The sequence below is a fragment of the Rhododendron vialii genome, chromosome 4a, assembly GCF_030253575.1.
Source record: "Rhododendron vialii isolate Sample 1 chromosome 4a, ASM3025357v1".
NCBI lineage: Eukaryota > Viridiplantae > Streptophyta > Magnoliopsida > Ericales > Ericaceae > Rhododendron > Rhododendron vialii.
In genome coordinates this window covers 35,093,568-35,106,199 of record NC_080560.1, presented here as the reverse complement: position 1 = coordinate 35,106,199, position 12,632 = coordinate 35,093,568, and the positions used below count along the sequence as shown (strand labels likewise).

The 12,632-nt window shown below is 38.1% G+C and overlaps 1 protein-coding gene across 4 annotated transcripts; it reads left to right on the top strand.

Moving 5' to 3' along the window:
- Window positions 1-3,142: 3,142 nt before the first annotated feature.
- LOC131323527 (glycolipid transfer protein 1) lies at window positions 3,143-12,219 on the top strand. 4 transcript variants are annotated; one of them, XM_058355368.1, is made up of 8 exons: window positions 3,143-3,248; window positions 4,649-4,794; window positions 5,106-5,161; window positions 5,821-5,951; window positions 6,373-6,508; window positions 6,988-7,122; window positions 7,759-9,888; window positions 10,445-10,553. In XM_058355368.1, the coding sequence occupies exons 2-7, from the start codon at window positions 4,677-4,679 to the stop codon at window positions 7,792-7,794; spliced, it is 612 nt and encodes a 203-aa protein (XP_058211351.1). In that variant the 5' UTR covers window positions 3,143-3,248; window positions 4,649-4,676; the 3' UTR covers window positions 7,795-9,888; window positions 10,445-10,553. The 4 variants fall into 4 exon arrangements, with proteins under 4 accessions (XP_058211351.1, XP_058211352.1, XP_058211350.1 ...); XM_058355369.1 differs by having other exon boundaries at window positions 3,166-3,248; window positions 4,665-4,794; XM_058355367.1 differs by lacking the exons at window positions 3,143-3,248; window positions 4,649-4,794; window positions 5,106-5,161; ... (1 more) ...; window positions 6,373-6,508; window positions 6,988-7,122 and adding exons at window positions 10,876-10,976; window positions 11,286-11,376; window positions 11,487-12,219 and having other exon boundaries at window positions 9,363-9,888; window positions 10,445-10,550.
- Window positions 12,220-12,632: the final 413 nt, after the last annotated feature.

Genomic DNA, 12,632 nt, shown 5'->3' with positions numbered 1-12,632 from the left:
TAAGTTATTTTCATTGATAGGAGTATATATAAGTTACTATCCACCGATCCACGTCGTACAACACACCTTAAAATTTAGTGACGTCCCACCAAACCCACTATTGCCACAACCAAATTTACTAATGCAACACTAAAATTGCTATTGTCACGCCAGCCAAAAAATTACTTATGCCACTGCCACAATTACTAACGCCGCACCACCTTTTTTTGCATCGATATGAATTTGATAGGTGATTGTTACTGTGGAAATTTAATTGGGTTAATGTATGGGTGACCATTTACGAAGTTAAATGGTTTGGATCGATATTTTTGCACATGAGCACAACCCAACAACAACCAAAAACATACAAAACGAATACGGGTTGGACTCGACCGTTTTATTTTATGTGTCCATCCATTAACTTTAAATGACACAACTTAAATATGACACGACATAACACTAAACCTAGTCTTTTAGCTTTACTAATGTACGTATGTTGAGACTTCTGTTACGACGATGGCAAATCGTGGCACCTAAATGTACGATGGAAAGTTTCTCCACTGGAGTGTGTTGATATGTGGTTGTACTAGCCATGAATTAAAACTCGTGAAGTGGCAATTGCATCGATCAATGCCTTCTGTTACAGCATTCAACGAGTACTCGGGAAGGATTGCAGGTACCTGCACATATGGAGAAAGAGGCGTCATTACAAATAGTTTTCCGTGCTGAAAGATTACGATATCGATCGATCACCTATAAGTGAATGTCCCGGGTTAGGAAAAATGTCCAAGGGTGAAAGAAAAGATACTATCAAACAAAGCTTTGCTGTAACTAATGTTGTCATAGACTAACATCCATGCATATTCTATCTGAGAATCTGTTAATTCATTTAGTAGGAGTCCTAGATGTTGTGCGCCACCCTAGGACCTCAAACCAAACACGCTCGCACACACGAATCAAACCCGAGAGACGCAATAATTTCCGAGAGGAAATTTCCACTATAATAACAACAGTTTACAAAAACTCTCACCGGTGGAGGAGCATCCACACACCAGAGCTCGCACTCGACTCACAATCTGGTTCTCTCTATTCCTCACCACACCCACTGTTTTGCCACACACACTACAAGTGAAAATATTTAGGCCAAAGGGGAGCCAATTTGCAACCGATTGAATTGGGATAAGGCACACCCGCCAAATCACTTCGTCAATGCCTGCAACTGTGTCTTCTGATTTCTCTGCTCCTAGACCACCGAACTTTTACTTTTTTTTCAATGTATAAAAGTAGGGTTTTTTTAAATTGTAGGGGGGCTCCGGCCCTTATTAGCTCTCCTCTGGCTCCATCCTTGGTCACATATTCCACTTACTATGGAACACATTTTGACATGAACAAAGTGAAAGGAAAAGTTCAAGAATCCATTTGAAATTTTTAGCATATTCCAAAAAGGTTGCTTCCTTTTAACTGCAATTTCTACTCTAATCCATTACCTAGTCACCTAAGAAGCACGTGTATGGATATGAGTATGAGTACCGGTACGATACGGGTACGGCGAAGCCTAGAAAATGAAGGCTACGGGTACCGCTAGGGTACGGCTATAACAAACGTATTCTTATATAACATAGAGCAATGTAGTACACGTAAAACTTACACGTCAAATAAAGGAAATAGTAAAATGACTAGGGTGACTAAGAATCCAACCTCAAATAAATGTTTAACGCCAACCTTAAGGTGCAAATAAAAGTTTAATGGCTATACTAGAGAACCTATTGACCAAAATCTTTATTCTAGAATCAGGTTAAGCATAGAAACATGTCTCTGTTCCTTTTTAAGAGTCCAGTTCTATTTTGGGTTGTCTCTTAATAAATGTCTATTTTGTAAAATTAATGGATAAAAGTTAGCACATTTTTCATTTTGCTTCTAAAAGTAGATTTAATGATGATTAAAAGTTGATTTTACAAAGTGAGACTCTTAAAAAGGGACGAAAGGAGTACAATATTGCTATTGACCGCAGTTGAAAATAGGCTGGGGAACAATTGAGGGAAATGTGATTGCAAGTTTCTCCTGCCTACTATTAAGAGCATCTCCACCTGATGGTGTAAAAAGAGTATTGTCAAAGTCATTTTTGTCCTTGCTGCAATGTTAAAAAGTCAAAAAAAAAAAATATATATCATTACACCGGTTTGGTGTCATTTGGCACAATCTCAAATCAAAACCATCAAATTAAACACATTTCTTTTAGCGCAGATGTGGTATTTCGCTCCACGGGTTTCATCTCCGAGGAGTAACCATTAACTGGTCTTGGGCATCGCTTAGTGACACAACACAACACCTTTCTCCACATACATTAATGCGGGTATCATAAATATAGTATCGAGCCTCACATGATTGTCCGGTGGAGAAGATGATGAATACTAGACAGTGCCCTATGAGGGCTCGATAAAGAAAATCAGTGATGAATACCACGGGGCACTATCTTAGGACCACCCGATAATTTTTCCATCCCCGAGAGCATATATATCGCAGACATAGCGGTATTACTTTTGAAACCGTTAAACGTGGCGGCGACTCATTCAGTTCCACACAGATAGAGTTTATTTAATTATGATATCAAGCAATATAATATAGAGTTGATTTAGTTATCTTGTAATATGCAAGTACTGTAGAGGAATTGCAGTAACACAACTTTAGAACACAATACAGCTGTATTTGGAGTCATTCGATGCACGTGGACCTACTACATATATTGAACGGTAGTGTGCACAGTTGTGTCTAGAGTTATGTTCTGAAGCAGTGGCGGAGCCATGATTTTGACCCCGGGGCCGGCTTAGTAGACATATATTTTTTATCGAAACGTATGCTTGTTATATCATAAAATTTTTGCTTTTCAACACACTACATTTGTACCTTGAAATGATTCTAGCCTAATGTACTTAAAGTATACCAATTATTTTCCTTTTTTTTTTAGGCTATTTCAACAGTCACGTGCTTATTTTTTATTTATGAAAGAAATTGAGTAATAAGAATGTAAAACAACCGATTTTTTATCAAATCAAACCAAAATCAGTAGTCATAAGTAGTTATACACGAATAATTATTAATGATATTCAAAATCAGGTACATACAAAATAGCCCCAACATAGCTCCGCCCTGTTCGGAAGGTGTGTTTTTTATGTACATATATGGGACCATGCATAGAGCTTTGGGAAATTTAGAGCTCTATCACTTTTTAGATCGCTTACAATCAATTCTCTCTCTACCCCAAATTCCAGGTTCTCTCACAATGCATTTCGTGATATCCCTGTTCAATTACATTTTCTTGTTTTGATTTCATCTTCTATATATATATATATGATTAATCTCTGCATTGTCTTTCTTTATGTTGGTGTTAATGTATTTGCTGCCATGTTGATTGATCTGATCCAATTTGATGTATGAAATAGCAAATGCTCTTTGAAAATTGGTTTGGCTGTCTAATCACATACGTACACACTCATATATACATGCACGTAATGCATTGTAATCCGTTGCCCTGATTCCTTCCATTTTAAAATCAATTCATACCCTCGTGGGATTTTGACAATTGACAATTGCGGAGCCAGGATTTGAACGTCGTGGAAGTGGCATAGGTCTGTGGAAAATCTTCCTTATGTTGTTGCGTGTCGTGCGCAAACATGGGAAGATGAAAATTAAATGTAATATTATACGATTAGTCTTTGTTGCGGGCTTTGTTTTTTGCGAAAAGGAAAAAAGGCTCGGTCCGACTTTTGGTATTCAAATGAAAGTCACTAAAATGTTACTGTTCTGATCCAAACCGGTCATTTTCTAAATTACAATTCTTAAATTTATTTGTATAAAACATTATGTTATTCACATACTAGTAAATATCGAATCGAATCACGTTAGTTAATAAATAATTTATGCGTTCGCAAGTTGGGGTGACACCTACCCCGTAAGTGGCTCCACCACTAACTGATGATTATAAATCATCCGGGATTAGAAAAGGACAAGGATTATAAAGCTTTGTTTGGAATTCGGAAGACACTTTGTTTGGTTAGGAGGGAGAGAAAAATGTTCAAATTCCTGGAGAAAAAAGAACAGAAAATAGCACAACAAGTTCTGATCAAGGTGTAATTTTCCTTACCCTTTCCCTTTTCTAAGTTACAAACAAAGCCCAAATTCAGCTTGACAAAAAAATATATGGCTTGTCAAGAGCAGAATGGTGAATTTTGTTTGTTTCCATTAGTTTTCTTCCAAAAAAAAATTGTGGAACAGATAAGAGAGTGAAAGGGAGAAGAGGATTTGGCATTGCTAAACCTTGTTCCAAATGTGGTACAATGTCAAGAATCGCCAAAATTTAGCAACATTTTGGCATAAACATTTGGCATGTGCATTAGAGACACTCTTACTTCGCTCCAATGCGTTTCCGGTTAGCCATAACTTGTTTTTAGAGATTTTATTTTTGTTTGTTGGGAAGCATGGGAGCAGTAAATACCAACTACGTGAATGTAATTTTGTTACTTGAAAGACATTATGGTTGCCAATAATTTCTTGATTTTGTTTCTTCTTGAGTTCATTGAGTTTTCATCTGGTGTTAAAGTATAATACCCAAAGAACTTAAAATGTTAAATCGTGTTCCATTCCGTCTCTAAAACTACTTTAATTTGTGCAGTATCTGGATACCGCAGAAATCCTTGAAAATGGAAGGAACTGTGTTCACCCCTTCTTTGGAGGAAATGAAGCATGTCAAGTCTGACAGAGGAGAACTGTTGACAAAGCCTTTCTTGGATGTCTGCAAGCACGTATTGCCTATTCTAGGTGCGTCTTCTTTGTAATCTAAGTACGGGAATGCTCCAACAGAGAATATTAGCCTTAGTCTTTTAGATTGTTGCTCAAAATATCATGTAGGTGCATCTCATTCTTGTAACTGGATTTTCCCCCCGACGTAGATAGCTTTCTTGTTTTCTAGAGCATTTCAGTTCCAAATACTTTTTCCGGTCAGAAACATCTCTCTTTGTTTGATCGCTGTTTACAATTTGTCATTAGAGTGGTATAGGATCTGACTCCTTTTTTTGGAGGCTTTATATCAGCAATGCATTAAATTTTATCTAATATGTGTCTGACTTCAGACAAATTTGGAGCTGCTATGACGGTTGTGAAATCTGATATTGGTGGTAATATATCGGTAAGATACTTTTACTTTCATCGCATCAACTATTCTCCCCGTCAATCAGATACTGACTAATCTCTTTTTTGCCGGTGGTTGTAATCTGGCTGTTGTAGACACCATAAATACAACTTAATGGAATCCATTTTGACACATCTCAAGCTCTTGTGCATTAGTAAACGCACTGTTGTTAAGCCTGTTGATTCGACTTGCTATAAGTCGTAGATTTTGTATCACTGACCAAATATTCAACTGAGATTAGTTGTTGTACCGTAATAAGCCTACATCAGACTGGCTATTGAACCATAAAACATGTCATATTGTGCCTAAGGTGACTCTACCATTTTAAGAATAAAATCAGGACAAGGACTGATTGAAGGTGTGACGGAACTAAAACTTCACAAAAATCAGTTACCTAGTAGTTAGTCCGTGACACAGGCACCGATATGATGCAAAATATGTCAAAAAGGCCTTAAGAGACTGCTGTTCTTTATGAATCAACCTGTTAAGTGGTAGTTATGTCATCTATTTATTACTGCACAGCTGGAAACAAAAGAGATCTAAAGAACATGAAAAATAAAGTAGAGACACGAGAACCTTTTGAAATCATCTTATATCTGACTATCTATTTGTTGAGCTCAATTTGGTTCATTGTCGAACGTTGGTTTTACTTGCAGAGGTTGGAATCACAATACTCGGCCAATACGTCCAAATTCAACTACTTGTTCAGTTTTGTACAAGCAGAAGTCGAAACAAAAACAGCAAAATCATCATCAAGTTGTACGAATGCTCTTCTTTGGTTGACAAGGTATATGACCATACTGTGTGCTTATTCTGCCAATGTCATTTCTATTTTGTTACGTGTGCAACCTTTTTCAGATAAAATAACTATAGAAGTTTGAAATTGTGCATTACGAATACGTTTATTGGTTGAGAAAGTCATGGAGGAAGTCCCTTCGGGGACATCCGATAAAATTGGAACGATACATAGAGAAAGTAATGGAGGAAAGGGGAAAAAAAGTTTTCCAAGAGTCAAGTCCTATAATTTCTCATTAATGAGGTGAAGTGAGCTAGAAACAAGGAATATATGGTCTTGGACAAATAAGAATTTGTCCAGGACCAATGGATTTCTTGGTGATACGGTTAAGATGATTCTACATGCAAAATGAAATGTTTTCCCAAGTATTCCATTCAGCAGCTGTACTGATACGGTGAAGATGATTCTACAGAGCGATGGATTTCTTGGTGGAGCTGTTTCGGAACCTACATGACCATCTAGATTGGTCAATGACACAAGCTTGTACCGACTCCTACGCCAAGACTTTGAAGAAATGGCACGGCTGGCTTGCTAGTTCAAGTTTTACGGTAATGTTTCTGATGTACAGCTCAATCAAATTTTCATTTCATCAATAGAACATGGTCATATTAACCCCTCATATACAGTCTTTAGACTATTGGATGGAAAAATTTATAGGCTGGATTGATGAATAACAAAATTCAAATGCCCCCTTTTAAATTCTCTTTTAGAGCTTGTAATTCATTGTTCCACGTCTTCATAGAACTTAAGATAGTACGTACATTCTAATATCTATCCGCTCTTTGCATGCCTTGAATTTTTTTGTACATTAATTGCAGCTCGATTACATTCTCTTGTTTGTTTTTTCAAATGTCTTGTTACATTCTTTTGTTTTAGTGCGACAAAATTTATAACTCCTTTAATGTAACAAACGTTGTTCCAATCAGTTGTTGTGAACGATGGTACTGCTCCTGAAGTAAACTAAGTAAAATATGTCTTCTCCTTTGTAGAGCCTTTTTTTTTTGACTCGGTTGAATTCAAATAACAGGTTGCTATCAAGCTTGCCCCGGATAGGAAAAAGTTCATGGAGTTGATAGGAGGGGGAAACGGGGATCTTGATCCCGATATGGAAAAGTTTTGCACCACATTCTCACCAATGCTTCATGAGATCCACAAGTTTCTGGTAAGAGACACCACTCCTTATACCTTATCGAATAAACCAAGCTGGTTACTCAAACAAATATAGTAGATATGACTTCAAACAGAATCAACTAGAGGAAATGGTTCATTTAGCCGTCCTGAAGTACTCGAAAACAAAGACTTTTTTGAGTTTAGTACCTACCACACTAAGTAATGCCATGTTTGAATCATGGGATTCTGGAGGAAAAACAAAACATAAGAGATTTCTCTTTTGCAAATTCAAGGCGTATTTCCCTTGCCTTTTCTTGCCCCTTAACAAATCAATTCTTAAATCCTTATTCAGAAACAACCTAAAGGGAAAAAAGGAAAACGAACTAAGTGACTTTCAACTTTTTTGTGACCGAGTTTGAGACTACTACAGTTTGAGTTTAGCTAATCCTATACAAACAGCAGAAATACAGAAAGAAGAAAACACTTAACATACACAGAATCACGAGGCTGAGTTGTACCGTGTATGCTAGCACTTCAAAACACATAGCTCATGAAATGCCTTTTCATTGCAAGAATGTCGCCGCTACCATTCTGGTCGAACATTATTGGCAAAATTTGTAGGAAAATAGAATTTTTCTATATATATTAGTTTCCCTTGGTTAACATTTAACACACACTCCTTATGCAGGCTGGTGTTGGCTTGGATGGTATGAAAGCTTCATAAGGGCATGCAGGGGTCTTCCTTACCAGCAACTCTTCATTTGTTGCCCTTTGTTTTGGCTTCTTTCCAATTTTACCCTTTTCTTTGCTTTGTTTTCTTCATGTCTTTTGGTCTGTGACTTCTGAATCTTTATATTACTTTTGTTCTTAGAAATCTACATTGTTACTAATAGGCAATAGCTCAATACCATTTTTCATTCATATATATCTTATTTTACCGACATGGTAAATTGTAAAGCTTCTTCTTGTCTTATTGTATGGTTTTGTTACCAGCTGAAAATGGTTTTGTTTCTCAGTGATCTCTAACGGGTAGAGTTTATTTGGCGTTCGCAGTTGTGAAGGTGATCGGAAGTAGATTGCTTGGTGAACATAAAAAGTGTGTTGAGTTTTAAAAACTAATGTTTTTAAAAAAGGACCTATATATGAGATGCTATGAAGCATCGATGCTCCTAGAGATTGCCGTATCCGTGTCGGATGCAACACTCAAAGGACACACCACGTGGCATGTCCATTAAAAATGGAGTAATAGTTTTTGTAGGGGACGCAATGGGGAGCTGAGTGCACGCTTGGGTAGAGGCAGAGTCAAGAATTGAAGTCGAAGGGGGCCGAACGATGAAATATATTTCGATATGATAATTTTTGGAGATTAAATCTGGTCATTTGAGTTTTTATGAGACAATTTTGATAACTTTAAGAATTAATCTTGAGTATTATTGCTATCATATCACGACACACGGTATGATCATTATCGAATGGTAACATCCACCATAATTTAATACGCTCAAGATGAAACTGTTCATTCTGTTAAATTAGGATGGAAATTCTATAATTTGCATACAGATATGTATCAGAATTATACAAACTATACTTGGCCACAATTGGAGTGCGCCCCAGGCGAATCGAAATGATGCAATGCGCCTCAGGCGCCATTCAAGTGCGCCCCGAGAGCATCCTACACAAATCAAATGCGCCTCAGGTGTAATTAAAGTGTGCCTTGGGCGTATACTCAACAGATCAAATGTTCCTTGGGCGCAATTCAAGTGCACTTGGGTGCATGCTCAATAGATCAAATGCGCACCTCAAGCGCAATTCAAGTGCACCCTGGGCTCATCCTACACATATAGAGTGCGCCTCAGGCACAATTCAAGTGTGCCCGGGCGCATTCTGACCAAATCAAATGTGCGCCTCATGTGCAATTCAAGTGCGCCTTAGAATAAAAAATTGGGCAGGGTTAGGGCCCCTTCGTCCCCAAAATAGCTCTAACACTGTACTCGGGACACGCATGGAGACACAATAGAGTAATTTTTACAAATTTTAAGCGCTTTTCCGCGATAAAGTATTCTTGAACCTCAAAAGTATTGGGCCAAAAGTGCAATAGATAACATATGTGTACAGGCATGCACTATCAGGCGAAAATATATTCGATAGGAGTCCCGACATAAATATTTAGTGATTACACATTTGTTTGTATATATAACTACGAAAATGTTTTGTGAATCTGAGCCATCCATTTATCTTTGATGGATCAAATTCATGTATTGTATCACGCCTCATATAACTAAACCTATTATTTTATTAAAAAAATGATATGTCCCGTGTCGTGTCCGTATCCCCATTTTACAACCAGACCCAGAGGAGTTGGTATCTAGATAGGCACATGCCTCTTAAGAAAAGAACAGTTAGGAGTCAACCCAAAAATAGCAAACTACACATATAGGAGGTTTTATCAGCTCTGCCACCTTGGATCCTCCCCCTGAAAACCTGGCCATCTACTGGTTTTAGTTGTTCCACAAATAATAAAAGAGAAAACGCCTAGCCACCAGAAAAAAGGAATTGAACCAAACCTGTCAAGAAAAACATATCAGGCCTTCATATCATATATTTTTCTCTTTCCTTCTTTTTTGCGTGCAAAGAACAATGAGAAATTCCTCGTAGATCTTTTGAGCTTTTTTATTATCTTCCTCTCTTTTTTCTTGCACCGAACACGTTCAGAAGAGATGATACACCATGTTTGTTCCGCCGATGGGAGAATTTGATGTGAGTTTCATCCTGCGAATATCGGCTTCTCCATGGCATTCTCTCAAATTTTATTCTGAAGGTGTGTGCTTTCGCCATTTGCCAGATTTATGTTGTGTCTTCTTGACGAATTCTGAAGGAACAAAAAAGTTGGTTCGGATTTGTATGCGCTTCGCAATACCTTGGATTGCACAGTACTGTTCCCGGAGCTGCAACCGCGACTTTTGAGTTGATATTTTTGTTGGTTATTTTCCATTTTATCAGACACCAGGCATTTGGCTTGGTGGGAGAGGGAGGAAGAATGAAGACTTGTGATCGAAAAGCAAGCGAAATCCTTTTCTTCTTCTTTTTCCCGAAATTTTGATTCCAAATTCATTGTTTGAAACTATTCAATGGATAACATAAACGAATGTAACCCACGTTATGGCTTGAAGTACTACATTTTGGAAAACAGGAAAAAATATACAGGAAACAGAAGCTTTACCAAATATCACCACGCGTCCCTATCATATTGCCACATTTTCTTTTCTTATTATGAATCCAATGATTTATTTCGTACTTTCTCTTGTCTGTCCTTTTCTTATTGAACTTTTTCTGTCATTTGAATGCCGGGGCTTTGTTTTTTTTGTCATTTGAAGATCAGAAGCAGCGAAAACAACTAGGAGGTGGAACATTTCTTGCTCGCCAAAATGACGACGATGAAGGGGATCTTGAAAGGATTAAGATACATCTCGCAAATATTTGGTACGTGTCTTCCATTCTGACTCCATTCAGTTGTTCTTTTAAAAACCGATGCAGCTCCGTTTGGTTGCTGAGAAAACTTGAAAATCGTAAGATCGTATTTGTAAGGAATTTTCATCTGCGGATGTTTATGGGTCTTTCGTGGGCATTAAAATGCTGATAATTGCGACTACGATTTCAAAAAATGCGACTGCCACGTCTCTCATAGACGAGAAGCACATGTTTATAAGTCATTTTCCCCCTAGTCCTGTTATGTGCATGTATATCAGAATCCTTCAATGGTAACATTGTACACTTGAGGATACTGAATGTGGTAAATTTTTTGCAGATAATGAAAAAGAAGAGGAAATGCAGATAGGGCACCCTACGGATGTAAAGCATGTTGCACATATTGGAATGGATGGTCCCTCTGCTAATACACCAAGCTGGGTTGGTTGTTTTCTCTATTTGTCATCTCTTCTCTTTTTAACTGCAGTAAGCGGCCCTGCCGTGACTTCAAGGCATCGCACATCTTGGGCTAAAAATATGTATGATCTAAACTGTTTATCTTGTTCAACTGTAAAAAATGAGATTGACTGCTAATCAGCACGTGATGAGAAAAAATTACAACCTGCTTGAATGGCCTGGGCCCACTAATATGCTCGGAATCGTTGATGTCTTCATGTGGTTTATGCTAATGCTATTAATTTTTCTTTCATATGACAATAAAATAAAAGATTTAACTTCAAAATTTTGCAGATGAATGAGTACAAGCCTAATTCAGAAGGTTCATCTGTGCCATCAAATAGTGAACCCAAGGGTAAGCCTGCTACTAAAAAGTCATCCCAAGGTACCATTTCCTAACCACTCCTGCAATTTTGACAAATAAATATGACCCATTCTATCAATGATGAACAATCTTTTTGGGTGTAAAAGGTCAATTGGCAATGGACATTACAGATGACCCGTCGGGCGCCCCATTGGATTCCCCAACCCGACGCCACTCAAGCAAATCAAAACAATCCAGGCGGCACCACTCGTCAGGTGGGTCAGTGGGCTCCCCGTCCCGGGACCCATTGGAAAGCAGTAGCAAGCCTAGGCGGCACAAGAACTCCGGTGATCTCGATTCACCGACCCGTGATTCACCCGGGCGGACAAGGCGGATCCAGAACTCGATCCTTGGGTCGGAGTCCCCATCCCAGGGCCACCAGCCCAGGATCCCAAAACAGTCACGTCAAAAGAAGACCAAGGGCTCAACGGGTGGCGGGTCAAGTACACCATCTAGGTCCAAAGGACTTGACCATTTGGATCAAAATTTACCTTACTCAGATCCTGGACCTGGCCCGGGTTGAAAGAACAAAGGAGTGTTGCCCATATCAGGTTGGGAATGGATGAGATGAGATATCAAGTGGAATTGGTGGCTTGTATACTATAGGGGTTTGATTCTTTCTGTTGAGGTGTAACTCATTAAAGTCACAACATTGTTCATTTAGTCATTTGTTCACAAGTTATCTCTAGTATTTAGTACGGAGTATATGCTAAGAGTATGAGCATATTATCTAGCAGATATGATACACAAATTTAGGGCAGACGTCGGCCTAAATCCATCGTGTCACACATCGATCCCTATATGACATTCTGTAAACGTATGGTGCCAAGAATATTTTGATGTTTTCCCGTGTTCTTGGCATAAGAACTACTAAAAGAATCCAACAGTTAAAGATTGATATTCGTACCTAACTGTACTACGTACATGCAGCAAAGACCCCACCCGTCACTTACAGTTCTTACTTTGACCTCAAAATCATGAAAATAAATCAATATGACCATACCCATTTCAGATATCAAAGTTCCATTACTGCTGCACATATGCGAACAAGAAAAGTTCGTAAACTTAGTTCATTTGTGTGGCAGTTAATTTGTTACATATATTCAGGTATGCTCTGTATATATAATTCATTAACATGTCATAGGTTTTCCCCCTCCAATTTTAACTTTCGCAGCTTGTTTTTTCTACTAAGCTGAGGCATGTCCTCAACGTGAATGATAAAATCTAGCCCCCACAGAAATTTACCAAGCTGGTCTCTGCTTAGTTGAGTTCAATTA